Here is a 26001-nt window from a genome sequence, read left to right as displayed (position 1 = left end):
GGCCGCTGGGCATTCTGGGGCTTGTAGTTCTTTGTGCCGAAAAACAGGAAGTCCTTCCCCTGGAAGCCCCGGATGAGGAAGGCAGCGGCCCCGGCGAAGCGGAGCCCGAAGAACAGCGGCGGCGGCGGCAGCGGCAGCAGCAGCAGGAGCAACAGCAGCTCCGGGCGGGAGACATGGACGAGGAAGAGGCGGGGGACGGATCGGTGAGGCTCACGGACCTGTCCCCGTTTCCGGTCTCTGAGCCTCCGACTTCCGGTGTCTCATAAATAAAGGACACCCTCCTCTCGGTCCCTCTCTTTATTTTTTTCCTCTTCAATCGCGAAAAGAATATTTGGGCTGGGGGTGGGGAATGTTCTGGTGACCTTTGACCCCGCTCCCCTCAGCCCCACGGCTTTGGCCAATGCGCATGCGCGGAGTGGGGCTTTCCCCTCTGCACCTGTTGGGCTCCTGCCTGTCGCTTTTAGGCCGACGGAGCCCCTTTGGGCTGCAAAGAGAGAAAGCAGGGCAGAAACGCAGCTGGACAAGCCATAACAGGGGAGGTGGGCTGAATAATAATAATAATAATTAATAATAGTGTTGTTGTTGTTGTTGTTTAGTCGTTTAGTCGTGTCCGACTCTTCGTGACCCCATGGACCATAGCACGCCAGGCACTCCTGTCTTGCACTGCCTCCCGCAGTTTGGTCAAACTCATGTTCGTAGCTTCGAGAACACTGTCCAACCATCTCGTCCTCTGTCGTCCCCTTCTCCTTGTGCCCTCAATCTTTCCCAACATCAGGGTCTTTTCCAAGGATTCTTCTCTTCTCATTAGGTGGCCAAAGTATTGGAGCCTCAGCTTCACGATCTGTCCTTCCAGGGAGCACTCAGGGCTGATTTCCTTAAGAATGGATAGGTTTGATCTTCTTGCAGTCCACGGGACTCTCAAGAGTCTCCTCCAGCACCATAATTCAAAAGCATCAATTCTTCGACGATCAGCCTTCTTTATGGTCCAGCTCTCACTTCCATACATCACTACTGGGAAAACCATAGCTTTAACTATATGGACCTTTGTCGGCAAGGTGATGTCTCTGCTTTTTAAGATGCTGTCTAGGTTTGTCATTGCTTTTCTCCCAAGAAGCAGGCGTCTTTTAATTTCGTGACTGCTGTCACCATCTGCAGTGATCAAGGAGCCCAAGAAGGTGAAATCTCTCACTGCCTCCATTTCTTCCCCTTCTATTTGCCAGGAGGTGATGGGACCAGTGGCCATGATCTTGGTTTTTTTGATGTTGAGCTTCAGACCATATTTTGCGCTCTCCTCTTTCACCCTCATTAAAAGGTTTTTTAATTCCTCCTCGCTTTCTGCCATCAAGGTTGTGTCATCTGCATATCTGAGGTTGTTGATATTTCTTCCGGCAATCTTAATTCCGGCTTGGGATTCATCTAGTCCAGCCTTTCGCATGATGAATTCTGCATATAAGTTAAATAAGCAGGGAGACAATATACAACCTTGTCGTACTCCTTTCCCAATTTTGAACCACTCAGTTGTTCCATATCCAGTTCTGACTGTAGCTTCTTGTCCCACATAGAGATTTCTCAGGAGACAGATGAGGTGATCAGGCACTCCCATTTCTTTAAGAACTTGCCATAGTTTGCTGTGGTCGACACAGTCAAAGGCTTTTGCATAGTCAATGAAGCAGAAGTAGACGTTTTTCTGGAACTCTCTAGCTTTCTCCATAATCCAGCGCATGTTTGCTATTTGGTCTCTGGTTCCTCTGCCTTTTCGAAATCCAGCTTGCACTTCTGGGAGTTCTCGGTCCACATACTGCTTAAGCCTGCCTTGTAGAATTTTAAGCATAACCTTGCTAGCGTGTGAAATGAGCGCAATTGTGCGGTAGTTGGAGCATTCTTTGGCACTGCCCTTCTTTGGACTTGGGATGTAGACTGATCTTCTCCAATCCTCTGGCCATTGCTGAGTTTTCCAAACTTGCTGGCATATTGGGTGTAGCACCTTAACAGCATCATCTTTTAAAATTTTAAACAGTTCAGCTGGAATATCATCACTTCCACTGGCCTTGTTATTAGCAGTGCTTTCTAAGGCCCATTTGACTTCACTCTCCAAGATGTCTGGCTCAAGGTCAGCAACCACACTACCTGGGGTGTACGAGACCTCCATATCTTTCTGGTATAACTCCTCTGTGTATTCTTGCCACCTCTTCTTGATGTCTTCTGCTTCTGTTAGGTCCTTACCACTTTTGTCCTTGATTATGGTAATCTTTGTACGAAATGTTCCTTTCATGTCTCCAATTTTCTTGAACAGATCTCTGGTTTTCCCCATTCTATTGTTTTCCTCTATTTCTTTGCATTGCTCATTTAAGAAGACCCTCTTGTCTCTCCTTGCTGTTTTTTGGAAATCTGCATTCAGTTTCCTGTATCTTTCCCTATCTCCCTTGCATTTTGCTTGCCTCCTCTCCTCCGCTATTTGTAAGGCCTCGTTGGACAGCCATTTTGCTTTCTTGCATTTCCTTTTCCTTGGGATGGTTTTCGTTGCTGCCTCCTGTATAATGTTACGAGCCTCCATCCATAGTTCTTCAGGCACTCTGTCCACCAAATCTAAATCCTTAAACCTGTTCCTCACTTCCACTGTGTATTCATAAGGGATTTGATTCAGATTGTATCTTACTGGCCCAGTGGTTTTTCCTACTTTCTTCAGTTTAAGCTGGAATCCTATATAATAATGTCCATGTTGTCCCTGCGTCCAGTTGTCCCGTGTGTCCCTGGGGTACTGCGCATGTACCCCAGAGACACGGGGATTGGACGGAGGGACAATGGCCAACCGCCGCTCCGCCAACCGCCGCTCCGAAGCCCAGTCTCATGCTGGAGGTGCGCGGCGAGGCGGCGGGGAAAAGAAGCGCTCCCCCCCGGCAGCCTTGCCGCGCACCTCCGGCATGGGACGGCGCTTCCTCGGCCGAAGCGGCAGCGGGCGCCGAGGGAAGCCGGCTTTGGCTTGGCGGCGGCGGGAAGAAGGGGAGGAATTCCTCCCCTTTTTCCCGCCGCCGCCAAGCCAGTCCCCGAGCCGAAGTGCGGCGCGGCGGGGGCTTTTCGCCGTTTGCCTTCCCGGAGCGAAGGGGGAGGCAAACAGCGAAAAGCACCTGCCGCGCCGCACTTCGGCTCGGGGACTGGCTTGGCGTGCGCGGCGAGGTGGCGGGGGGGGGAGGAGAAGCGCTCCTCCCCCCCGCCGCCTCGGCACGCAGCACCGACATGGGACAGGGCTTCGGAGACCTTCTCCGAAGCCCCGTCTCATGCGGGAGGTGTGCGGCGAGGCGGCGGGGGGAGAAGCGCTCCTCCCCCCCGCCGCCTCACCACGCAGCGCCGACATGGGACGGGGCTTCGGAGACCTTCTCCGAAGCCCCGTCTCATGCGGGAGGTGTGCGGCGAGGCGGCGGGGGGGGGAGAAGCGCTCCCCCCCGCCGCCTCACCACGCAGCGCCGACATGGGACGGGGCTTCGGAGACCTTCTCCGAAGCCCCGTCTCATGCGGGAGGTGCCCGGCGAGGCGGTGGCGGGGGGGGGGGAGAAGCGCTCCTCCCCCCCCCCCGCCGCCTCGGCACGCAGCGCCGGCATGGGACGGAGTTTCGGAGAAGGTCTCTGAAGCCCCGTCTCATGCGGCAGGTGCGCGGCGGGGGGGGGCGGGAGAAGTGCTTCTCTCCCCCCCCCGCCACCTTGCCGCGCACCTCCCGCATGAGACGGAGCTTCGGAGACCTCCGAAGCTCCGTCCCATGCCGGCGCTGCACGACAGCAGCGTTCTAGCGCCCGTTTTTAAACGGGCTGAATTCCACTAGTTTTGCTATAAGAAGCTGATGATCTGAGTTACAGTCAGCTCCAGGTCTTGTTTTTGCTGACTGTATAGAGCTTCTCCATCTTTGGCTGCAGAGAATATAATCAATCTGATTTCGATGCTGCCCATTTGGTGATATCCATGTGTAGAGTCGTCTCTTGTGTTGTTGGAAGAGAGTGTTTGTGATGACCAGCTTGTTCTCTTGACAGAACTCTATTAGCCTTTGCCCTGCTTCATTTTGAACTCCCAGGCCAAACTTGCCAGTTGTTCCTTTTATCTCTTGATTCCCTACTTTAGCATTCCAATCCCCTGTAATGAGAAGAACATCCTTCTTTGGTGTAATTTCTAGAAGGTGTTGTAGGTCTTCATAGAATTGGTAAATTTCACTTTCTTCAGCTCCGGTAGTTGGTGCATAAACTTGGATTACTGTGATGTTAAAAGGTCTGCCTTGGATTCGTATCGAGATCATTCTGTCATTTTTGAGATTGCATCCCATTACAGCTTTTGCCACTCTTTTGTTGACTATGAGGGCCACTCCATTTCTGCTACAGGATTCTTGCCCACAGTAGTAGATATGATAGTCACCCGAACTGAATTCGCCCATTCCCTTCCATTTTAGTTCACTGATGCCCAGGATGTCGATATTTATTCTTGTCATCTCATTTTTGACCACATCCAGCTTACCTCCACTCATGGTTCTTACATTCCAGGTTCCTATGCAATATTTTTCTTTACAGCATCGGACTTTCCTTTCGCTTCCAGGGATATCCGCAACTGAGCGTCCTTTCGGCTTTGGCCCAGCCGCTTCATCAGCTCTGAATCTACTTGTACTTGTCCTCCGCTCTTCCTCAGTAGCATGTTGGACGCCTTCCGACCTGAGGGGCTCATCTTCCAGCGTCATAACTTTTATATGCCTGTTGTCTTTGTCCATGGAGTTTTCTTGGCAGGGATACTGGAGTGGCTTGCCAGTTCCTTCTCCAGGTGGATCACGTTTAGTCAAAACTCTCCACTATGACCTGTCCATCTTGGGTGGCCCTGCATGGCATAGCTCATAGCTTCTCTGAGTTATTCAAGCCCCTTCGCCACGACAAGGCATTGATCCATGAAGGGGAATTAATAATAGTATTTTACATTATTTGCACCCTGCCTATCCGGTTGAGTCACCCCAGGCTCTCTGGGCAGCTTCCAGCATCTACAGAAACATAATGAACCATCAGATGCCTCTGATCTGCCCCTTGAAAGCAGCCTTTGGGTCTGGTCCATTCCGTGTGGCAGAACCTTTGCACTTTGGAACTCCCTGCTTCTTGACACCAGGCAGGTGCCTTCTCTGCGCTCTTTTCTGCACCAATTGAAGTTGCCTTTGTTTAAACAAGCCTTCCAGGTGTCCAGAAAATCTGTATGTGTTTCTATTGGCTTTAATCTACGGTAGTTTATTCTGCTTTTAACTTTCCGTATGTTTTAAAGTTACAGTTGCAGTTTTTAAAGTGATAATTTTACTGCATTTGTCTTCCTTTCTAAACCACTTGGAGGTTTTCCCCTATAATCAAGCGGTATATAACTTTCATAAAATAAATAAACATTGCTTATATTCTGCTAATTGCACTTATATTCTGCTAATTGCCCTGAGACTGTTTTTTCCTCTGAACAGCCCTGCGGGGTAGAAACTGGCCCAAGGTCGCGCAGTGAGCCTCATGGCTGTGCAGGGATTTGAACCCGGGTCTTTGATTCTATTGCTCTGGACTCCCCACCAGCTCAACTGGCCCTTGATGGAAGCAGCCCTTGCCCACGTAGGGTTACAGCACCAGACTCAAAAGGGCAGCAAAATTTTGGCTCAGACCCTGACCATGTGTCTGCCGGTTAATGGCTTCCTCTCAGTCTGACTTGTGGGGGATTAAAATTGTACGGAATGGGACTGTTTGTGTCTTCCCCTCTGAGCTCCTTGCAGAAAACATTAGCCAGTTGCTGGAGGGGAGAGTGGCTCTTGTGCTCAGATCCTGCTTCCCCCTCGTGGACACGTGGTTGGCCACTGTGAGAACAGAAGGCTGGACGCGCTGGGCTCCTTTCTTGCATCCTTAACCTTCCTTCCTCTGCCCTTTAGGGTCCGAGCGAGGAGGCCTTGCAGCTGAACCTGGGCGAGCTGGACCTGACCTCAGATGAGTTCATCCTGGATGAAGTGGACAGTAAGTTCTCCTCCTCCTTCCCTCTCCTTCAGAGCTACTTGCTTTGGGAAGGGTCCCAAAGGGTCATCTAGTCCAACCCCCTGCAAGGCAGGCGCCACAGGTAGGAATCATAGAATCATAGAGTTGGAAGAGACCACAAGGGCCATCCAGTCCAACCCCCTGCCAAGCAGGAAACACCATCAAAGCATTATTGACATATGCCTGTCAAGCCTCTGTTTAAAGACCTCCAAAGAAGGAGACTCAACCACACTCCTTGGCAGCAAATTCCACTGCCGAACAGCTCTTACTGACCTTTGTTCAAGGGAGGGCCAGGAAACTGTTCCACCTCCTCCTGGAAAGGAAGCAGGGTTCAAAATTAGTGTTTTGTGACTGGCGCGGGTCCATTTGCGATCTCTGACATCTCCACCTGCCTGCGCCCTCCAGCTTCCTTAAGCAGGTGAGCAGAAGAACTGGTTTGTTGCATTTTGGATCCACCTTTTTCTCCAAGGAGCATGTGGTTCAATGAGGGTGGCACTGTTCTCTAAACTACTTATCCTCTTGGGCTTCCCGATCGGAAGGTCGGCGGTTCAAATCCCTGCGACGGGGTGAGCTCCCGCGGCTCGGTCCCAGCTCCTGCCAACCTAGCAGTTGGAAAGCACACCAGTGCAAGCAGATAAACAGGTTCCGCTGCGGCAGGAAGGTAAACGGTGTTTCCATGCACTCTGGTTTCTGTCATGGTGTCCCGTTGCACCAGAAGCGGTTTAGTCCTGCTGGCCACATGACCTTGAAAGCTGCCTGTGGACAAACTCTGGTTCCCTTGTCCTGAAAAGTGAGATGAGCGCCACATCCTAAACTGACACTCTAACCCAGGGGTCCCCAGACTACGGCCCCCGGGCCGGATGCGGTCCAATTGGCCTCCCAATCCGGCCCGCGGCGACGCCCGCTGCCGCTGCTCGCTCTTACGGCGCGCAGCGCGGCGGCGATCTTCAAAATCGGAAAAAATCGCCGAAAATCCTTTGTGCGCATGCGTATGGGCCTCTCCCGACCCAGAAGAGGTAATTTCCGGTGCACTTCCGGGTCGGGGGAGGCCCATACGCATGCGCACAAAGGATTTTCGGCGATTTCCCCCCGACCATGTGCGTGTGCGCATGCGCACGGGCGCGCACTCCCCCGCCCTCTGGCCCGCTGCACACACACTCCCCTGCCCTCCGGCCCGAAGCCTGGTAAGTCTGGGGACCCCTGCTCTAACCCATGGGTAGAGAAACGAAGGCCCAGGGGCTGGCTCAGGCCCAATCGCCTTCTATCAGCGTGTTTTTACATGAGTAGAATGTGTCCTTTTATTTAAAATGCATCTCTGGGTTATTTGTGGGGTATAGGAATTCCCCCCCCCTTCAAAATACACAGGTGAAACTCGGGAAATTAGAATATCGTCGAAAAGTGCATTTATTTCTGTAATGCAACTTAAAAGGTGAAACCAATATATGAGATAGATGTAGGACATGCAAAGCAAGATATGTCAAGTCTTTATTGGTTGTAATTGTAATCATTTGTTGTTAGGCGGGTCAATTATAACAGGAATGTAATTAATGAAATGTAATAGCGATGTTTATTTTTGTTCACTTTTGCATTATTGTAACTATTTGTTTTATTACTGTGGAATTTCCAAAAGAAAGCATTTGCAAAAATAAAAAAAATAAAAAATAATAATAAGTTGCTTTTGAATTGTGGTGCTGGAGGAGACTCTTGAGAGTCCCATGGACTGCAAGAAGATCAAACCTATCCATTCTGAAGGAAATCAGCCCTGAGTGCTCCCTGGAAGGACAGATCGTGAAGCTGAGGCTCCAATACTTTGGCCACCTCATGAGAAGAGAAGAATCCTTGGAAAAGACCCTGATGTTGGGAAAGATTGAGGGCACTAGGAGAAGAGGACGACAGAGGACAAGATGGTTGGACAGTGTTCTTGAAGCTACCAAAATGAGTGTGACCAAACTGCGGGAGGCAGTGGAAGACAGGAGTGCCTGGCGTGCTCTGGTCCATGGGGTCACGAAGAGTCGGACACGACTAAACGACTAAACAACAACAACACAACAATAAGTTGCTTTACTGAAATAAATGCACTTTTCGACGATATTCTAATTTTCCGAGTTTCACCTGCAGTCCAGCCCCCCACAAGGTCTGAGGGACAGTGGACCGCCCCCCCTGCTGAAAAGGTTTGCTGACCCCCTGCTCTAACCACTACACCTCACTGGCTTCCTAGAGTCCTTCCGCAGGTCAATAAATATGGGGAAAGGCAAACGTCTCTTCGAGAAGGATCTGAAATATTTCCCTCGGAGCTTGACTTTATTCTGCGTGGTTTCATTTGATGTTTTAACAGGCTGTAAACTGCGTTGAGATTTTTTTCTTTAAAATATAAAGCAGCATTTTGGGGGAAGCAGGGTTTTTTGGGGGGGGGTGCCTGCCATGAAAACAGGGGGGGGTTCCTGCTGCTAATGCCCTCTGAGTCATGACTAGTGGGAGACCCTTTCTGTCTTGGCACGATTGCTCTGTCACCCCCCCATCATTTTTTTGGGGGGGAGAGGCAGAGCAGCCTTGTCCCCCTCCTGTCCTGACCTTGTTCTTTCTCTCCCCCCCCCCCAGTTCACATCCAGGCCAATTTGGAGGATGCTCTGGTGCAGGAGGCGCTGAAGACGGTGAGAGGGGGGAGGTCTGCCAGGGCTGGGAGTTGGGGAAGGGAGAGCATTCCCCCCCTGTGCCCCCCCTCCAGGTGGTGACCCCTCCCCATTCTGTCCCGCAGGGGGTGGACCTGAGGCACTACTCCAAGCAGGTGGAGCTGGAGCTGCAGCAGATCGAGAACGCCTCCATCAAGGACTGTATCCTCAGCAGCAGAAGGGAAGGGTTACAGAAAGGGGAGAGTTGAACGGGGCACTCAGAGGTCCTCTAGTTGAGCCCGTGCAAGGTGGGAGAGTCTCGCCAGAGCCCAGGAACACGTACAGAGCTGGCTTGGCCTGGCTTTCTGCACAGGGGGCGGGGGGGGGGGGCTTTTGTCGGGTGCCTCCTCCCAGCAGGCATTTATCCTTAGCGGCCTCATCCAGACATCAAGGAGAGCAAGAACATTGCATCACTCCACACGCAGATCACGGCCTGTGACGCTGTCCTGGAGGTGAGGAGGGTCCCCCCTCTGTAGGAGCCTTAACTGTGTTTAATCTTATCCTGCCTGCCTTGGGAAGGAGAGAGAGAGAGAGAGAGAGAGAGAGAGAGAGAGAGAGAGAGAGAGAGAGAGAGAGAGAGAGAATATCACAAAGCTGTATTTCACCCAAGCGCCAGTGGGGGGGGGGCGTCGTGCTCTGCTCTCCCTCTCTGCAATGGCCCGATCTCTGTGTGGGAGCAAGACCCTACCCTGTTCTCACTGTATCACACGGAGGCTCCTCCCTACCAGAATCATAGGATTGTAGTTGGAAGGGAACCCCGGGGGTCATCTAGCCCAACCCCCTGCCACGCAATAATCTCAGCTAAAGAGTTTCTGACAGGTGGCCCTCCACCATTATGTGTTATTATAGTTTTTGTGTTTTTTAAATATTGTGATCCACCCTGAGGTCTGAGGGTATAGGGTGATATACAAAATTGGTTGATTGATTGATTAATTAATTATATCATTGTCGCCATCCAAACACTACTTCAAAACCTCCAAGAGAGGAGAGTCTTACCACCTGCCATCCCACGGTCAAACAGATCTGACTGTCAGAAAGTTCCTCCCGTTGTTTAGTTGGAATCTCTTCTGAAGCCATGGGTTCGAGTCCTGCCCTCCAAACAGCCCTTGACATATTGGAAGATGATGGCTCTCCTGTGAGCACCCCGACAGGGAGGTTCGGGGCAGACAACTGTCTCTCCCACTATCTTTGTCTCACCGCTGCCCACCTGCAGCTCCTCATCGTTCCCAGAGGTAGACTTCTCCTGAGTGAGGAGGTTCTGCTTTAGGCACATTTCCAGGGAGAGTGTCTGTCTCCTTACGCAGCAGGCAAGTGGACTCCTTGCTTCCTTCAGCCATTTCTTCCTAAGCACAACCCCGCCTTTCCTTCCTCCCCCCCCCCCACCGCCGCATGTTGCAGCGCATGGAGGCCATGCTGAGCTCCTTTCAGTCAGACCTGAGCAGCATCAGCTGTGAGATCCAGACCCTGCAGGAGCAGTCGGTGGCCATGAACGTCCGGCTGCGCAACCGCCAGGCCGTGCGGGGCCGCCTGTCCCAGCTGGTGGACGAGCTGGTGGTGCCCAACATCATGATCAGGTCAGGACCGTTCCCCCCCCCCAACCTCTTCCAATGCACGGGGTGCAGGTGGAGGGCGGGAGAAGCGCCAGACGGAAATGTATCCCTCAGAAACAAAAACTGAAAAGTGGATAAGTTCAAATCCAAGCAATATTCACTGCTAGTTAGTCTTTCTGTGTGGCAGCGACTATGCACTCTGGAACTCCCTGCCACTTGAGTTTCAATCTCTTTTTGACTCTTATTTTCAATTTGGGGGGGGGGCGGGGGACAAGAGGGAAGTCCTAGGGGTGAGGGTGTGACCCTGACCCTGCCTTGTCTTCCCAGCACCATCCTGGAGTCGCCCGTGACGGACCAGGCCTTTCTGGAGCAGCTTCACGAGCTGAACAACAAGATCAACGCCGTCAAGGAGCAGGCTTTCCGTGAGACCATGGCCTGTACGGACGTGACCGACATCCTGGACAAGCTGAAAGCCAAGGTGAGGGGTGAGGGACACCCCCCACCCAGCTGAGCCCCCCCATCACCCCCCCCATTTGGGCTTGGCACCTTGGTGAGGTGTCTCGTCAAACGCAGCCCTTGGCAGGTATCTCCTATCCGTTGGTTGAAGAATGGATTTTTGTTCTTCTGGTTCATCCATGCTGTCCCTTAGCTAGACGGGGATATAATTCAAAAGAATTTTTTCCTCTGCAAAGATAGCATTTTTCCGTCCAATTACTCATTTCTATCACCCTGGCCCAAAAATTTACCAACGTCGGGACATTGTACGAACTTTTTTTAAAAAAAGAAGTGTTGACACAAGGGGAGCAGTTTCTTTTATCCTTCCCAAAGTCTTTGTTTGGTTATCATAGAGGCCAAGTTCCTGTTTTTATGTGTGTTCTATGCCCACATGGCTCCCTCCAGCTAAAACCTGTGTTGTTATTAGTTATTAAATTTCTACCCTGCCCTTCGTGATTGACCTCAGGGTCCGGGTCGGTTCATATGGGGAGAGGCCATCCTCACAGTCCTGAGCTTTTGAAGGCTTTATGGGTCAAAACCCACCCTATGAATTGGACCCAGAAACTATTTGGCAGCCAGCACAGAGATTTGTCAATTCTGGAGTGATTAGGGGGCATTTTTTGGACTGGGAGCTGCTCCATCCTAGCTCTGCGTTGCCCTGGAAGAAAGGCTGAGGCCGGGGGCTCTTCAGGACGCAAGCCCCCCTCCCCAAGTCCTCTTCCCTGACCTGCCCCCCTCTCTCCCTCTCCTGCCAGGCAGTAGCCAAGATCCGGGAATTCATCCTACAGAAGATCTACTCCTTCCGCAAGCCCATGACCAACTACCAGATCCCCCAGAATGCCCTGCTCAAGTACAGGTAGGAAAAGGAGGGAGTCTCCCAGCATTCCCTGCTGCTGGCTGGGCCAATAAGAGAGCAGCCTCAGAGTCATTCCCAGAATCCCCTGCTTAGTTTCCTTTTCTGGCCACCCGCTGTGGACTGCAACTCCCAGCAGCCCTTGCTCAGCCCATGCTGATCGGGAACGTCCGGCGCATGTGTGTGTTTGTGTGCCCTGCATTATGACCCCTTGTTTTGTTTTCTTCTTTATTCCATTTGTGTAGCATCCTTTCTCCAAAGATCCCAGGGCACTGTGCAACATTAAGAGCAGGCACCCCCAAACTTCGGCCCTCCAGATGTTTTGGACTACAATTCCCATCTTCCCCGACCACTGGTCCTGTTAGCTAGGGATCATGGGAGTTGTAGGCCAAAACATCTGGAGGGCCGCAGTTTGGGGGTGCCTGATTAAGAGCTTCACTTTTAGAAAACACCTGAAGGCAGCCCTGTATAGGAAATTTTTTTTAATGTCTGATGTTTTATTATGCTTTTTTATTTGTTGGAAGCTACCCAGAGTGTCTGGGGCAAACCAATCAGATGGGTGGCCTGTTGTTGTTGTTGTTGTTTATTTTACACAGCATAATAATAAGATCAGCATAGTAATAGTCCCCCCTGACCTAGATTGTTCAGTGTCCAAAGACCTGGGAATCTTTTTGTCTGGTGCCTAGAGACATGCAATGATGGTGCCACCACAGAAAAGGCCCCCCTCTGGACCTCATGGGGAGGGGGGCGCACAGAGAAGGCCCTTGGATGGCAAGCGCAGGGTCTGGGTCAGCTCTTGGCGGGAAGCTGGTGTGCAAATTCCTCTGGCATCATCCTGGCTCCTGAATTTCCCAGCATGCCTTGCATGTTCCCCCCATCTCTCTCTCTCTCCCCTTCTCTCTACAGGTTCTTCTACCAGTTCCTGCTGGGCCACGAGCGCTCAGTGGCCAAAGAGGTCCGGGACGAGTATGTTGAGACCATGAGCAAAATCTACCTCAGCTACTTCAAGTCCTACACCAGCCGCCTCATGAAAGTGCAGGTGACTTCTGCATTTCCTTTGGATGACTCGCACCATTGAAGAGTAGGAAAGGGCCCAGAGGGTCATCTAGTCCAACCCCCTGCAATGTGTGAAGCTTTGTGGGGCTCAAACCCACGACCCAGAGATTAAGAGCCTCGTGCTCTGCGCCAACCGAACTATCTGCTCTGTTTTTGTCACAAAGGAACACAAAATCATATAAAAAAGTGCTTTGGTAAAGATTCCATGACAAGTCTTAAGAGCAGTGATCGTAAACAGAGGAAAATCAAATGTCAGATAAATAAACTGATGTGGCTTGTGCTAGCTGAGCCTTGGGGATCCTGTCCAACTCTGCAATTCCATGATTTTAAGTACGGTTGCCCAAGGGCTAGAATAACAAAGTCCAAGGAAAAAGCGAGAATAAATGTTGCGTTCACAAAAAGAGATAATTTCAGTGTTACCTGATGATCGAGTCTAGTTCCAGGTTTGCCAGGCGTGTGATGAGGCTCATCTGGAAAACGTGAAGGAATGCCAAATCACGTAAAGCGTGCCTGGAGGTGCTAGGCCTCATGGAAATCTCAAAATGCACATCATTTCCTCCATTGATTCAGTATTCCCTAGTGTGCGGCACGAAGCGCCCGGCGTAAGATTTCGATGTGCTTCCCACCGAGGCGCAATTAATATTTGAGCTGCCAAGATTACATGTGGTGCTTTGCTCAATATATCTATGCTGGCATCATCAAAAGTATTCTGTGTTAATTTCAGATGACAGCCGTCCGTCCATTCCTACCATTCCCTCAAACGCCTTTTCTCTCTCTCTCTCTTTCTCCCTGCCTGCAGTACGAAGAAGTGGCCGAGAAGGACGACCTCATGGGGGTAGAGGACACGGCCAAGAAGGATATCCTTTTTGCAAGGGGGGGACGGACGCTCGCATGGAAGGGGCAGAAAGGCAGGATCAGCTCTGCCCCTTTCCCAGCCTAGCCCCCAATAACGGGGTTGGAATAGATGAACCTTGGGGGGGGGCCCTCCAGTTGGGCTGGTTGCCATATAGGAGCTTCGAAAGCTGCCTTAAACGTTTCCCTCTTGCAAGGGGCTTGGATCCTGAGCATAACTCTCATCACTTTGTTGTTGTTGTTTAGTCGTGTCTGACTCTTCGTGACCCCATGGACCAGAGCATGCCAGGCACTCCTGTCTTCCACTGCTTCCCGCAGTTTGGTCAGACTCATGTTCGTAGCTTCGAGAACACTGTCCAACCATCTCGTCCTCTGTCGTCCCCTTCTCCTAGTGCCCTCCATCTTTCCCAACATCAGGGTCTTTTCCAGGGAGTCTTCTCTTCTCATGAGGTGGCCAACGTATTGGAGCCTCAGCTTCAGGATCTGTCCTTCGAGTGAGCACTCAGGGCTGATTTCCTTCAGAATGGATAGGTTTGATCTTCTTGCAGTCCATGGGACTCTCAAGAGTCTCCTCCAGCACCATAATTCAAAAGCATCAATTCTTCGGCGATCAGCCTTCTTTATGGTCCAGCTCTCACTTCCATACTGGGAAAACCATAGCTTTAACTATACGGACCTTTGTCGGCAAGGTGATGTCTCTGCTTTTTAAGATGCTGTCTAGGTTTGTCATTGCTTTTCTCCCAAGAAGCAGGCGTCTTTTAATTTCGTGACTGCTGTCACCATCTGCAGTGATCAAGGAGCCCAAGAAAGTAAAATCTCTCGCTGCCTCCATTTCTTCCCCTTCTATTTGCCAGGAGGTGATGGGACCAGGGGCCATGATCTTGGTTTTTTTTATGTTGAGCTTCAGACCATATTTTGCGCTCTCCTCTTTCACCCTCATTAAAATTTAAATTAAATTTCACCCTCATCCTTCATGGATCACTGCCTTGTCGTGGCGAAGGGGCTTGAATAACTCAGAGAAGCTATGAGCTATGCCATGCAGGGCCACCCAAGATGGACAGGTCAGAGTGGAGAGTTTTGACTAAACGTGATCCACCTGGAGAAGGAACTGGCAAGCCACTCCAGTATCCCTGCCAAGAAAACTCCATGGACAAAGACAACAGGCATAACTCTCAATACCATCTATTAAATTTATCAGTCACCTTTTTTTTTGCCATTGCAACTCAGAAAAGCCACACGTGCGCACATTAAAAGTGGGGAGGGGCTGCATTTGAAACAGCCCACCTGCTCCCAAAGGCCATCAGTGGCAGCCAAAGGCCTGGCTAGGAATGAAGTGATAATAATAATAATAATAATAATAATAATAATAATAATAGTAGTAGTAGTAGTAGTAGTAGTAGTAGTAAATTAATTATATACACCGCCCATCTGACTAGGTTGCCCCAGCAACTCTGGGCAGCTTGCAGAGATGTAGTGATGGCCCCAGGTGAGCCTCGCAGGGAGAGATTTCCGCAAGTGGGGAGCCACCACCGAGAAGGCCCCGTTCCTGTGCTCCCTTTGGGGGGCACCCACAAGGTCTGGGTGGGGGGTCTGTGGGGGACCGCCTCCCTGGGCATGTTTCTCCCTTGACTCTCCTCTGCCGCCACGCTTTTTCTCAAAGCCGTCCCTCCGGAACCGGAACACCATTTTCACGCTGGGGAACCGGGGCAGTGTCATTGGGGGGGCCGAGCTGGAGGGCCCCATCATCGTCCCCCACTCTGCCCAGAAGAGCGACGTCCGGGTGAGTCCCCCCTCTTTTAACCCCCACCTTTCTGGCTCTCACTGTGGGTCCATTTGCTTTCTTTCTCTTTGCTGTTGTCATTTTGTGGAATTTCTTTTTAAGGGCTTCTCCAATTATTTGGTGTATTTCTACTTCTCTTTTTATGTAAACTGTTTAGAATCGTAGAGTAGGAAGGGGACCCCCCCCAACGGTCATCTAGTCCAACCCCTTCAATAGAGATATATTTTCGTGTGCACGCACACGAAAGCTCATACCAAAATAAAAACTTAGTTGGTCTTTAAGGTGCTACTGAAGGAATTTTTTTATTTTACTTCGACCCAGACCAACACGGCTACCTACCTCTAACCATATTTTCCCCCATTAAGTGTTAGAAACATTTTATAAAGAAACCTGCTGTGTGATTTTTGGCTCAGTTGTGCTGGGTCTCGTGTGCCTTTTATAAAGGTGAGTCTCCCCCTTTGGGGACTGGGCCCTACGAAAAGCGTCTAAATATTAGGGATTCTTGGAGCAGCTGTTTGCACCGCTTTTGAGGCTTATCATCATCATTAATATTAAGTAAATTTGTATCCTGCCCTTTATCCATGGATCTCAGGGTGGTTCACAACATACTGGTAAATGTGGCTCCAGTGGGAGGGAGTTCCACAGGTTACTTCCTTTCAGTTCTAGCGTTAGGGGAGAGGGAGAAAAAACTTCCTCTCTCCACTCTCCTCCAAACTGGGCAGGATTTTACAAATGCCAATCGCACCACCTACCCTACAACGTCCCTTTTGTGGGCTTCTTCCCATTTGGGGACATCGGCTGAGGACAGGCCGGATCCGGCAGCTGGGCTCTCCTTGAGTTCTTATGGAGCGTCTGGCCCAGAGGCATTCTATCTGTATTCCCAGGTTCATTTGGCCCTTGTGAGAAGAGGCCACTGGCCGGATCTAGCTGTCTTCTTGGAGATTGGGCTGCCAGGCAGAGCAGGTATGCCTGCTGCTCTTCTGGTCCTGATCCTGACCCCCTTCTCTTCCCGCCCCTCTCCCCCAGTACCCCTTTGAGTCCCTCTTCCGCAGCCAGCACTTCGCCCTCCTGGACAACAGCTGCCGCGAGTATCTCTTCCTCTGCGACTTCTTCCTGGTGACGGGGACCCCCGCCCTGGACCTCTTCAACGCCGTCATGGGGAAGACGCTCACCATGTTCCTCGTGAGTAGGGGTGCTTGGGGGGAGGCTGCCAGGGACGGAGGAGGGAAAGGGACACCCTCTTTCACGTTCCCTTCCCCCCCTCCCCGAAGCATACACTTCCAAGGAGCATGACTTTGGAACTCCCTGCCTCTTGATACACGGCGGACAACTTCCCTGCTTGCTTTTCGGTGCTGACTGAAAACATTTGGGTTTGTCCGCGCAAGGAGTGGCTGAGGGAACCCAGCCAGATAGGCAGGGTATAAATAATAATAATATTATTATTAAAGTATATGTACACTTTGCATGGAGTATAGCAGCATGTGGAACCCATTTATACAAACTATAGCAGATTAAAAATAAATATAGATGGGCTTGGATAATGAAAATAATAATATCCATATACAGTCGTATCTCGGAAGTCGAACAGAATCCATTCTGGAAGTCTGTCAGACTTCCAAAACCTTCAAAAACCAAAGCACGGTTTCCGATTGGCTACAGGAAACTCCTGCAGCCAATCAGAAGCCGCGGAAGCTGCGTCAGACGTTCAGGTTCCAAAGAACGTTCGCAAACCAGAACACTCACTTCCGGGGTTGCGGCGTTCAGGAGCCAAAACGTTCGAGTCGCAAGGCATTTGACAATCAAGATACGACCATGTTAGATTTGATCATTCTTATAGTAATTTTATAGTAATATAGTCATTTTTAATTTTTATTCCATGTTGTTTATTTTAAGGGCTGTTAAAAAATTAGCAACCCCAGAGTCGGTCACGACTGGACCTAATGGTCAAGGGTCCCTTTACCTAAAAAATTAGTGATAAAAATAAAAATACGTGTTTAGACAACCTGGCACGGATGCTTAGAAATTGGATGTGAATTGTAACCTGTTTTGGTTTCTCAACTGTTGTCTATTTTTTTAAAAAAAAAAACATTTTACCGTTTAATCTTTTTTGGTGAACCGCTTTAAAGTGGGTTCACACAGAGACCATCAAGCGGCGTATAAATTTGTTGAAACAAATGACTAAATTGTGGGCCTGGCCTTTGGGTCTGTCTCTCCCTCCCCCCCCCCAAAAAACCCCCAACAACAACGGCAGAAGCACATGGACGCTTATGTGAGCGACTGCTACGACAGCATTGCCGTCTTTCTCAGCATCCATATCGTCCTCCGCTTCAAAACCATCATGGCCAAGAGAAATGTCCCCGCCATCGACAAGTGAGTGGGGAAGGGGCCCCACCCCGGGGTGTGTGTGTGTGTCATCCAGTTCAACCCCTTGCAGTTCAGGGATCTCAGCTCAAAAGATCCCTAGCAGACGGCTGCCCGACCTCTGCCTGAGCGCCTCTTCTCCATCCCCTCCTGCTCAACTTCTCCCAGCCTTGTTGGGTTGGGGGCAATGTTCCCCTTGGCCAGCCAGACACATCCAGTCTCCAGCGGGGGGAGGGCGTGGTCCTAAGGTGCTGGATCTCAGGATATCTCTGTCAAATATATGTAAATATAAAGCAAGGGATCCTGTCCGCCCGCTCTCCCCTGCTCCCTGTCTGGACATGCAGGTATTGGGACACCCTCCTGGAGATGCTGTGGCCGCGCTTTGAGCACATCCTGGAGCTGAACATTCAGAGCATCCAGAACACCGACCCCCAGAAGCTGGGCTTCCTCGACACCCGGCCCCACTACGTAAGTCTGGGGAGGGGACGCCACACCATTGGAAAGCCTTCCAAGGGGACCGGGAAGAGTGCTTGCTTTTAGTATGTATTTTGCGTCTTGTGTGTATCAATTCTGGGCTGCATCAATAGGAGTTTGGCATCTAGATCAAGGGAAGTAATAGTACCACTGTATTCTGCTCTGGTCAGACCTCACCTGGAGTACTGTGTCCAGTTCTGGGCACCACAGTTCAAGAAGGATATTGACAAACTGGAACGTGTCCAGAAGAGGGCAACCAAAATGGTCAAAGGCCTGGAAATGATGCCTTATGAGGAACGGCTTAGGGAGCTGGGTATGTTTAGCCTGGAGAAGAGGAGGTTAAGGGGTGGTATGATAGCTTTGTTCAAATATATAAAAGGATGTCATATAGAGGAGGGAGAATGTTGTTTTCTGCTGCTCCAGAGAAGCGGACACGGAGCAATGGATTCAAGCTACAAGAAAGAAGACTCCACCTAAACATTAGGAAGAACTTCCTGACAGTAAGAGCTGTTCGGCAGTGGAATTTGCAGTGGAGTGTGGTGGAGTCTCCTTCTTTGGAGGTCTTTAAGCAGAGGCTTGACAGGCATGTGTCAAGAATGCTTTGATGGTGTTTCCTGCTTGGCAGGGGATTGGACTGGATGGCCCTTGTGGTCTCTTCCAACTCTACGATTCTATGATCTCTGGCAGGCCGGCAGCCTGATAAGCAGTAATGACTCTCCATCAGTTTTATTTTTTAAATTTTAAAATAGATCTTTATTTCCGTTTTTAAAAAAATATTACAAAATATAACAAAAATGGTAACATAAACATCAAAAACTGAAAAATTACAAAACATAAGGAAACCGAATTAAAGAGAAGAAAAATATATAGCAATTACAAATCATAAGAATATATACTCAAAGTAACATTTCCTCTGAACTTATACTCAACATGTTGTTGTTGTTGTTGTTTAGTCGTTTAGTTGTGTCCGACTCTTCGTGACCCCATGGACCAGAGCACTCAACATAATACACTCAACATAATACACATCAAATGATATACAAAAAATTTAAATAAAAGGAAATCCAAATATAACATTTCAAAATTAGAACAAAGAGAGCAAAGGGGGTGGGGGAGAGGAAAAACAAAAGGAAAAGGAAAAGAAAACAAAGAAAAGACAATTACAAAATTAAAATTGAAATACTTCCGACTGTTCACATATCGCTTCCTATATTTTTCTGTACTCGCTTTCTTCAATTCTTATATTTAAACCACCTTCCCCAGGTGTATCTTCTTCCTTTATCTGATAAATATCTCTCCTTATACGTTAGTTAATTTAAGCAAATCACCAAATTGGTATTAATACCTTCTTTTTTTCAGATAGATTTCTACCCATTTCCACTCGTTTTGAATTTTTTGTTTAGGAATATTCCTTATTGCTGCAGTCATTTTGGCTAAATTCATGAATTCTATTAATTTGATTTGCCAATCCTGTACTGATGGAATTCCTTCCCCCTTCCATTTTTGGGCGATGAGCGATGACTCTCCGTCAGTTTTTTGTACATTTATTTACAAGAAAACCACACCCAGAGCACGGCTTTCCGCCTGTTCTCATTAACGACAGTTGATCAGTCTGTATCATCATCCCTCCCCCAACAGGAAGAATGCCAAAATCCCGCTTTTCTTCCTCTTCCCTTCCCTTGCTCTCTGAGCTTCTCCCGTCTCCTAGTACGGGGAATGACCGGCTTTTGTGCCTCCTCCCCACTCCCAGAAGACACAGCCTCGCACTCTGGCTTATCTGCTGGCTGCCTGGCAATGCTCTGGTCACCTTCCAACTCTCCCTCTCCTTAAGAGCTAACAGCGCCTTCCCTGGGAAGGAGGGGGCCGGGCTGCCCTTTCCAGACCTCTGACAGCCAGCTCTCATCTGCAGAGTCGGCCCCTTGCTCGCTTAGCTCAATTTCGGAGGCCAACTCTTCCGCTGCGCTCTGGTGGGGCCACGTTGCTGACATTGTGTTTTTATGCTGCGAGCTGCCCTGAAGTCTTCAGATTAAGGGGGTGGTATACCAATGTAATAATAAATAATAATAATACTAATAATACTACTAATAATAATAATAATAGCAACAACAAAAATGCCATTTGAGGCTTCCCTCCTGGCTGTTTAGAGCCTGGCCTGTGGGAAGAGCGAACCTGGAAGGTGCTGGGCAGTTTGGTGGTTTTATCTTCCCTAAAAATACCGATTTTGTTTGTTGAAAGCATTTTTGCTGGCTGAAAAGAGACTCCCCCAGTGTGGCTTCAAAATGCCTTAGGGGTGGTAAAGGCACCCCCTGCACACACACACACACGCACACGCACGCACGCACACACACACACACCTCAGGCTCACATCTCCAGTTACAGGAGATGTTGGTCTGACGTAGTCATAGAATCATAGAATCGTAGAGTTGGAAGAGACCACAAGGGCCATCCAGTCCAACCCCCTGCCAAGCAGGAAAGACCATCAAAGCATTCTTGAGCACAATTCAAAGTGTTGGTGTTGACCTTTAAAGCCCTAAACGGCCTCGGTCCGATATACATGAAGGAGCGTCTCCACCCCCAGCGTTCTGCCCGGACACTGAGGTCCAGCTCCGAGGGCCTCCTGGCGGTTCCCTCATTACGAGAAGCCAAGTTACAGGGAACCAGGCAGAGGGCCTTCTCGGTAGTGGCACCCACCCTGTGGAATGCCCTCCCACTAGAGGTCAAAGAGAACAACAATTACCAGACCTTTAGAAGGCATCTCAAGGCAGCCCTGTTTAGGGAAGCTTTTAATGTTTGATGGATTTCTGTATTTTAGAATTTCTGTTTTCTTGGAAGCCGCCCAGAGTGGCTGGGGGAACCCGGCCAGATGGGCGGGGTATAAATAATAAATTATTATTATTATTATTATTATTATTATTATTATTATTATTATTATTATTATATATGGCTGTCAAGCCTCTGCTTAAAGACCTCTGCTCCAAAGAAGGAGACCACCACATTCCTTGGCAGTAAATTCCACTGTCGAACAGCTCTTACTGTCAGGAAGTTCTTCCTAATGTTGAGGTGGAATCTTCTTTCTTGTAGTTTGAATCCATTGCTCCGGGTCCGCTTCTCTGGAGCAGCAGAAAACAACCTTTCGAAACAAAATAAAAAAATTCCTTCCAGTAGCACCTTAGAGACCAGCTAAGTTTGTCATAGGTATGAGCTTTCGTGTGCATGCACACTTCTTCAGATACTTCGTCTTCACATCTCCAGTACATGACACGAAAGGAAAGAGAGTTGTGGGGGGATGAGGGGGAAAGGAAGCTCAGACCCCAACTTCATCGCTCCTTCCCCACAAGCTTACCTGCAAAACCCGCCCCCGCCCCAATATTTTATTCAAGTTGGCTTCCCTGATCCTCTCTCTCTCCCTTTGATGCAACTGCCTGATGGAAAGGCATCCAGCTTTGGGTGGGAGTTGAGGGAAGACCCTGACAGAGCTGCTCTGGGGTCCACGTTCCTCCCCCCCAACCATGCTCAGCTCCTAGCCCTCTCCCTCCTCCCCCAGATCACCCGGAGGTATGCAGAGTTCTCTTCGGCCATCGTCAGCATCAACCAGACGTTCCCCAACGACCGGACGCTGACTCTGCTGGGGCAGCTACAGGTAAGGCGGGGACTAATTTAGTCATTATTGCCTCTGTTTGGAGCATTTGCACCCCACTCTCCCAGAAAGGGACTTGGGTTCAATCAAAACGAGATACGTAGGCTCTCAGTCTTAAGAAAGAAGAAGAAACAGCAACAGCATGCGAGGGAAGTGCTACAGGGAGGGAAGAGGAAAAACTAAAACTCAGGCAGTAGCATGTAAACCGGTGTCCCTGTTGGCATACACTGGCTTATGGCTCCCTGGCAAATGGGGGGCCTTCAGAGGACCAGGCCCCCACCCCACCCTGTGATGCTGTTGCTTCTTTTTTGGGACGGGGAACCATTTGAAGCACCCACCCCCTTTCTCTCTTTCTCTCTCCCTCTTCCAGACGGAGGTGGAGAATTTCGTCTTGCGGGTGGCGGCTGAGTTTTCCTCGCGCAAGGAGCAGCTCATCTTTCTCATCAACAACTACGACATGATGCTGGGCGTCCTCATGGTAAGTAGTGGTGCCCGAGAGCTCCTGAGCCCCCTGCACTTGGGGGGCTGGAGGCCGAGATCTTCCAGCCCTGGTGGGTCTCTGGTTGACGGGCAGCCGGGCAGCCAGGGTTTCATTTCCTGCTCCCAACGGTTGGACGACGAGAACCCTTGGTTCCTTTTTTCCTCCTGTCGTGAATTAGGCTGTTGAAACCAAGAGAGCTTGAGAACATAGATCCATAGAATCTCAAGGTAACCCTAGTGACCATCTAGTCCAACCCCCTGCAGTGCAGGAATCACAGCTAAATGTGACGATGATGCAGCATAGAACACAAAATACGTATGACATGTATACATATGAACCGCCCTGACGTCCTTTTTTATAATTGACCTCACCTCCAAAGGGGGAGTGGACCCAGGTGGCACTGTGGTTTAACCACAGAGTCTAGGACTTGCTGATCAGAAGGTCGGCGGTTCGAATCCCTGTGACGGGGTGAGCTCCCGTTGCTCGGTCCCAGCTCCTGCCAACCTAGCAGTTCGAAAGCACGTCAAAATGCAAGTAGATAAATAGGAACCCCTACAGTGGGAAGGTAAACGGCATTTCCGTGCGCTGCTCTGGTTCGCCAGAAGCGGCTTTGTCATGCTGGCCACATGACCTGGAAGCTGTACGCCGGCTCCCTCGGCCAATAATGCGAGATGAGCGCGCAACCCCAGAGTCGGTCACGACTGGACTTAATGGTCAGGGGTCCCTTTACCTTTTACCAAAGGGGGATTGTTAGGTTGATATTTATATTTATAATACAGGGATTCAGCGTGGCTTGCAGATAAATTATTATGCATTTTGTGATTTCATGTTGCGAGATCTATGGGCATTGGGTGGAATACAAGCAAACTAAACAAAGATGGTCTCCCAAGACAAGACAGATGACAACCAGTGTCATATGTTGAATATATATAGAGGGGGGGCAGTATACAAATTTGAGTAACGTTAGCATGGCAAAGGTGAAAGATGCCCACCATTCTGCTCCCGCCCTGCCCTGGCAGAGAGGAAGGCCTGGCTCTGCCTGCCAGGGGAGGGGAGGGGGCAGGGGTTGCATAGGCCCCTTTCCCCCTGCCCCACTCTCTGACGCCCCTCTCCCCACCTTCCCAGGAGCGAGCGGTGGAGGAGAGCAAGGAGGTCGAGGGATTCCAGCAGCTCCTGAACGCTCGGACGCAGGTAGGCAAACAGGGTGCGTGGATGGAGCTGCCCCCAAGGAGGGCGCCGTTGCAGCCATGCCGCCCCCTCTCCCGGGTGCTGTGAGTGGTGGGTGGGTGACGAGTTCGAGGCAGGCTCCAGGAAGGTCCCGTGGAGCCAGGCCGCAGTTTCCTCTCCCCGTCTTTGGCCCCCCTCCTTCCAACATGAGGGCTAGGAACTTGAAGCTAATGCAGCACACCACTGAGAATTTATTAGCTGCCCTTGAGGGGAGGGGTGGTCCCTCTGGTGGGGGACCCTCTGCTCCTTCGTGGGTACTTTGTCCCAATCCCGCACTCGGCTCTCACCTGCGGCTCCTAGAAGCTGCCGGCATGCAACAGCAGCCACAACCCAGGGAACGGCTTCGACTGGCTGGCTGAACCAGGCGAGGGGCGCCGAGGGGTCTCAATCCCTCTGGGAGTCGGGGGCTTCCCCTTCGTGCAAAGACGGATAGAGCAGGCGAGACCAAGAGGTGGTTTTCTGCCTGTGCTCCTAGAGGGAAGGGCAGGGCAGGTGGGGTTTGCCAGTCTGGGGAGGGAGCCCATCCAGGAGAAGGAAGGCCCTGGTCCTGAACATCCGCTGCATTGCAGGAGATATTGGGAAGAAGAAAAGGCTTGCGTCATTTCGGGGCCCTGAACGCAGCAGAAATGTGTGACGCTGCAGTTATGAGTCGCCGCAGGAGGGGCTGTGATTCTCCAGCGGTTGGACTTCATTCATTCCATTGCCAAAGACAAACCTGAGGTCCCAGCACTAGAAATTTGGGGAAGCCCTTTAAAACAGCGCTGGAAGCACGTGAATGGGGTGGCCCTAGGGGGAGCTTGGTCCCTGAGACGCCTATAGGGCTCGGAGGGCATTTGAGCTTCCCCAAAATGCCAGTGGGGCTCTCCAGGGGGGAGCCAATTGTGATCTGGGTCCCTCCAGAGGTTCCCTTCACCCCCTGTGTTGTACAGCCTCGTTTGCCGGGGCTTCTGGGAGATGGAGCCCAGTGGACGGAAGGCGGTTCCTCTGGGTGTCTCTTCCATCCTTCCTCCTCTCTCTCTCTCTCTCTCTCTCTCTCTCTCTCTCTCTCTCTCTCTCTCTCTCTCTCTCTCTCCCCCGGCCCTTTCTCCTTTCCAGGAGTTCATCGAGGAGCTCCTGGCGCCCGGCTTTGGGGGGATGATTGCCTTTGTGAAGGAGGCGGAGGCGCTGGCAGAACGAGGCCAAGTGGAGAGGCTGCGCGGGGAGGAAGGTGAGGGGCCTGGCAGGTGGGGAGAGGCAAGGAGGCAGGAATCCTGGAGTTGGGACCTCTGAGGGTCATCCAGCCCAACCCCCTGCAGCACAGGGAATATTTGGCCCAGCATGAGACGTGAACCCACAACCCTGAGGTTCAGAGTCTCGTGTGCTACCGACGGAGTGATTTATGGAGTTGTAGGGTTTGAAGGGGGTCCCCCAAGGGTCATCCAGCCCCCCCACCCCCACCCCATGCAATGCAGGTTTAAAAAACATCCCGGAGGAGAGTCCCTCTTCAATGCTTCCCTCCCCCCCATCTCTCCCCTCAGCCCGGGTGACGCAGCTGGTGCGTGGCTTCGCGGGGACCTGGAAGGCAGCGGTGGAGTCTCTCAGCCAGGACGTGATGCGTTCCTTCACCAACTTCAAGAACGGCACCACCATAATCCAGGTGGGCCCCGTGGGCATGGAAGGGTTAATGGGGCCATGGGGGGAGGAGGAAGGGGGTGTCCACAGCCCCCCCCCATTGAAAAGAAAGAGGGCAGCCCCTTGGCTTGTGGAAGCTGTACCCCGTGCAACTTCAGGAAGGGGAGGAAGGGCGTGCGGGGCCTTGTGTGTGTCCGCCCCCCATGCAGCATCCAGATATTCCCTTAAATCCCCCACACACACACCAGGGAATAGGGCAGGATTTGGCTGAGGTCCCCCAGTCGCAGATCCCAGAAATCTTCTTTAAAATTCCCCATGCTCTCTCCCCACCCAATTTCAAATGGTTCTTGCACACACACACTAAAAAAGCTTCTACAAGCTTCCTGCTTGTAGAATCCCAGAGCTGTAGAGTCGGATGGGACCCCCAAAGGTCATCCAGCCCAACCCCCCAGCGCTTAGCCCAGGGTGTTTATCTGTCGCTTCTGGGGGGGCTGGGCAGTTGGCTGTGTGCTTGTGTGTTCTCTAGGGTGTGGGTGTGTGCCTGTGTCCTTCTCCCCACCCCACCCCGTGTCTCTTATCTCACCCCCCTGCCCCCCCTCTCCCCACAGGGGGCTCTGACGCAGCTGATCCAGTATTACCACCGCTTCCACAAGGTCATGGCGCTGCCCCCCCTCAAAGCCCTCCCCGTCCGCTCCGAGCTCATCAACATCCACCACCTGATGGTCGAAGTCAAGAAGCACAAACCCAATTTCTGAGCTGGGGGGGGGTGGCTTTGTGCATGGCGGGTTGTGTTTTGGGGGGAGAGGCCATATCCCTGCTTCACCCCCCACCCCCTCTCATCACTCCATGATCTCCGTGGGGGGGGGGCAGCCCTGTTTGGGGACGGTGTCTCCTGTTTGTCTCTCTGTCTTGCTTTGTACAGTGGAAATAAATTCTCTAGCAACTCA

At 51.0% G+C, this 26001-nt stretch overlaps 1 protein-coding gene across 1 annotated transcript; it reads left to right on the top strand.

Moving 5' to 3' along the window:
• Positions 1-105: 105 nt before the first annotated feature.
• Positions 106-26001, top strand: VPS52 (VPS52 subunit of GARP complex). The gene is made up of 20 exons (XM_035107462.2): positions 106-203; positions 5909-5990; positions 8607-8659; positions 8764-8839; positions 9062-9129; positions 10076-10251; positions 10555-10705; positions 11478-11578; positions 12482-12614; positions 13431-13488; positions 15130-15263; positions 16290-16445; positions 17515-17633; positions 17969-18092; positions 21643-21738; positions 22106-22213; positions 23342-23407; positions 24539-24650; positions 24961-25079; positions 25663-26001. Exons 1-20 carry the CDS (start codon positions 174-176, stop codon positions 25807-25809), a joined length of 2109 nt encoding a protein of 702 aa, XP_034963353.1. The 5' UTR covers positions 106-173; the 3' UTR covers positions 25810-26001.

Source organism: Zootoca vivipara, chromosome 2 (genome assembly GCF_963506605.1).
Source record: "Zootoca vivipara chromosome 2, rZooViv1.1, whole genome shotgun sequence".
In the NCBI taxonomy this organism is placed as follows: Eukaryota; Metazoa; Chordata; class Lepidosauria; order Squamata; family Lacertidae; genus Zootoca; species Zootoca vivipara.
Note: the sequence above shows the minus strand (reverse complement) of the source record. Positions and strands in the feature narration are given on the sequence as shown.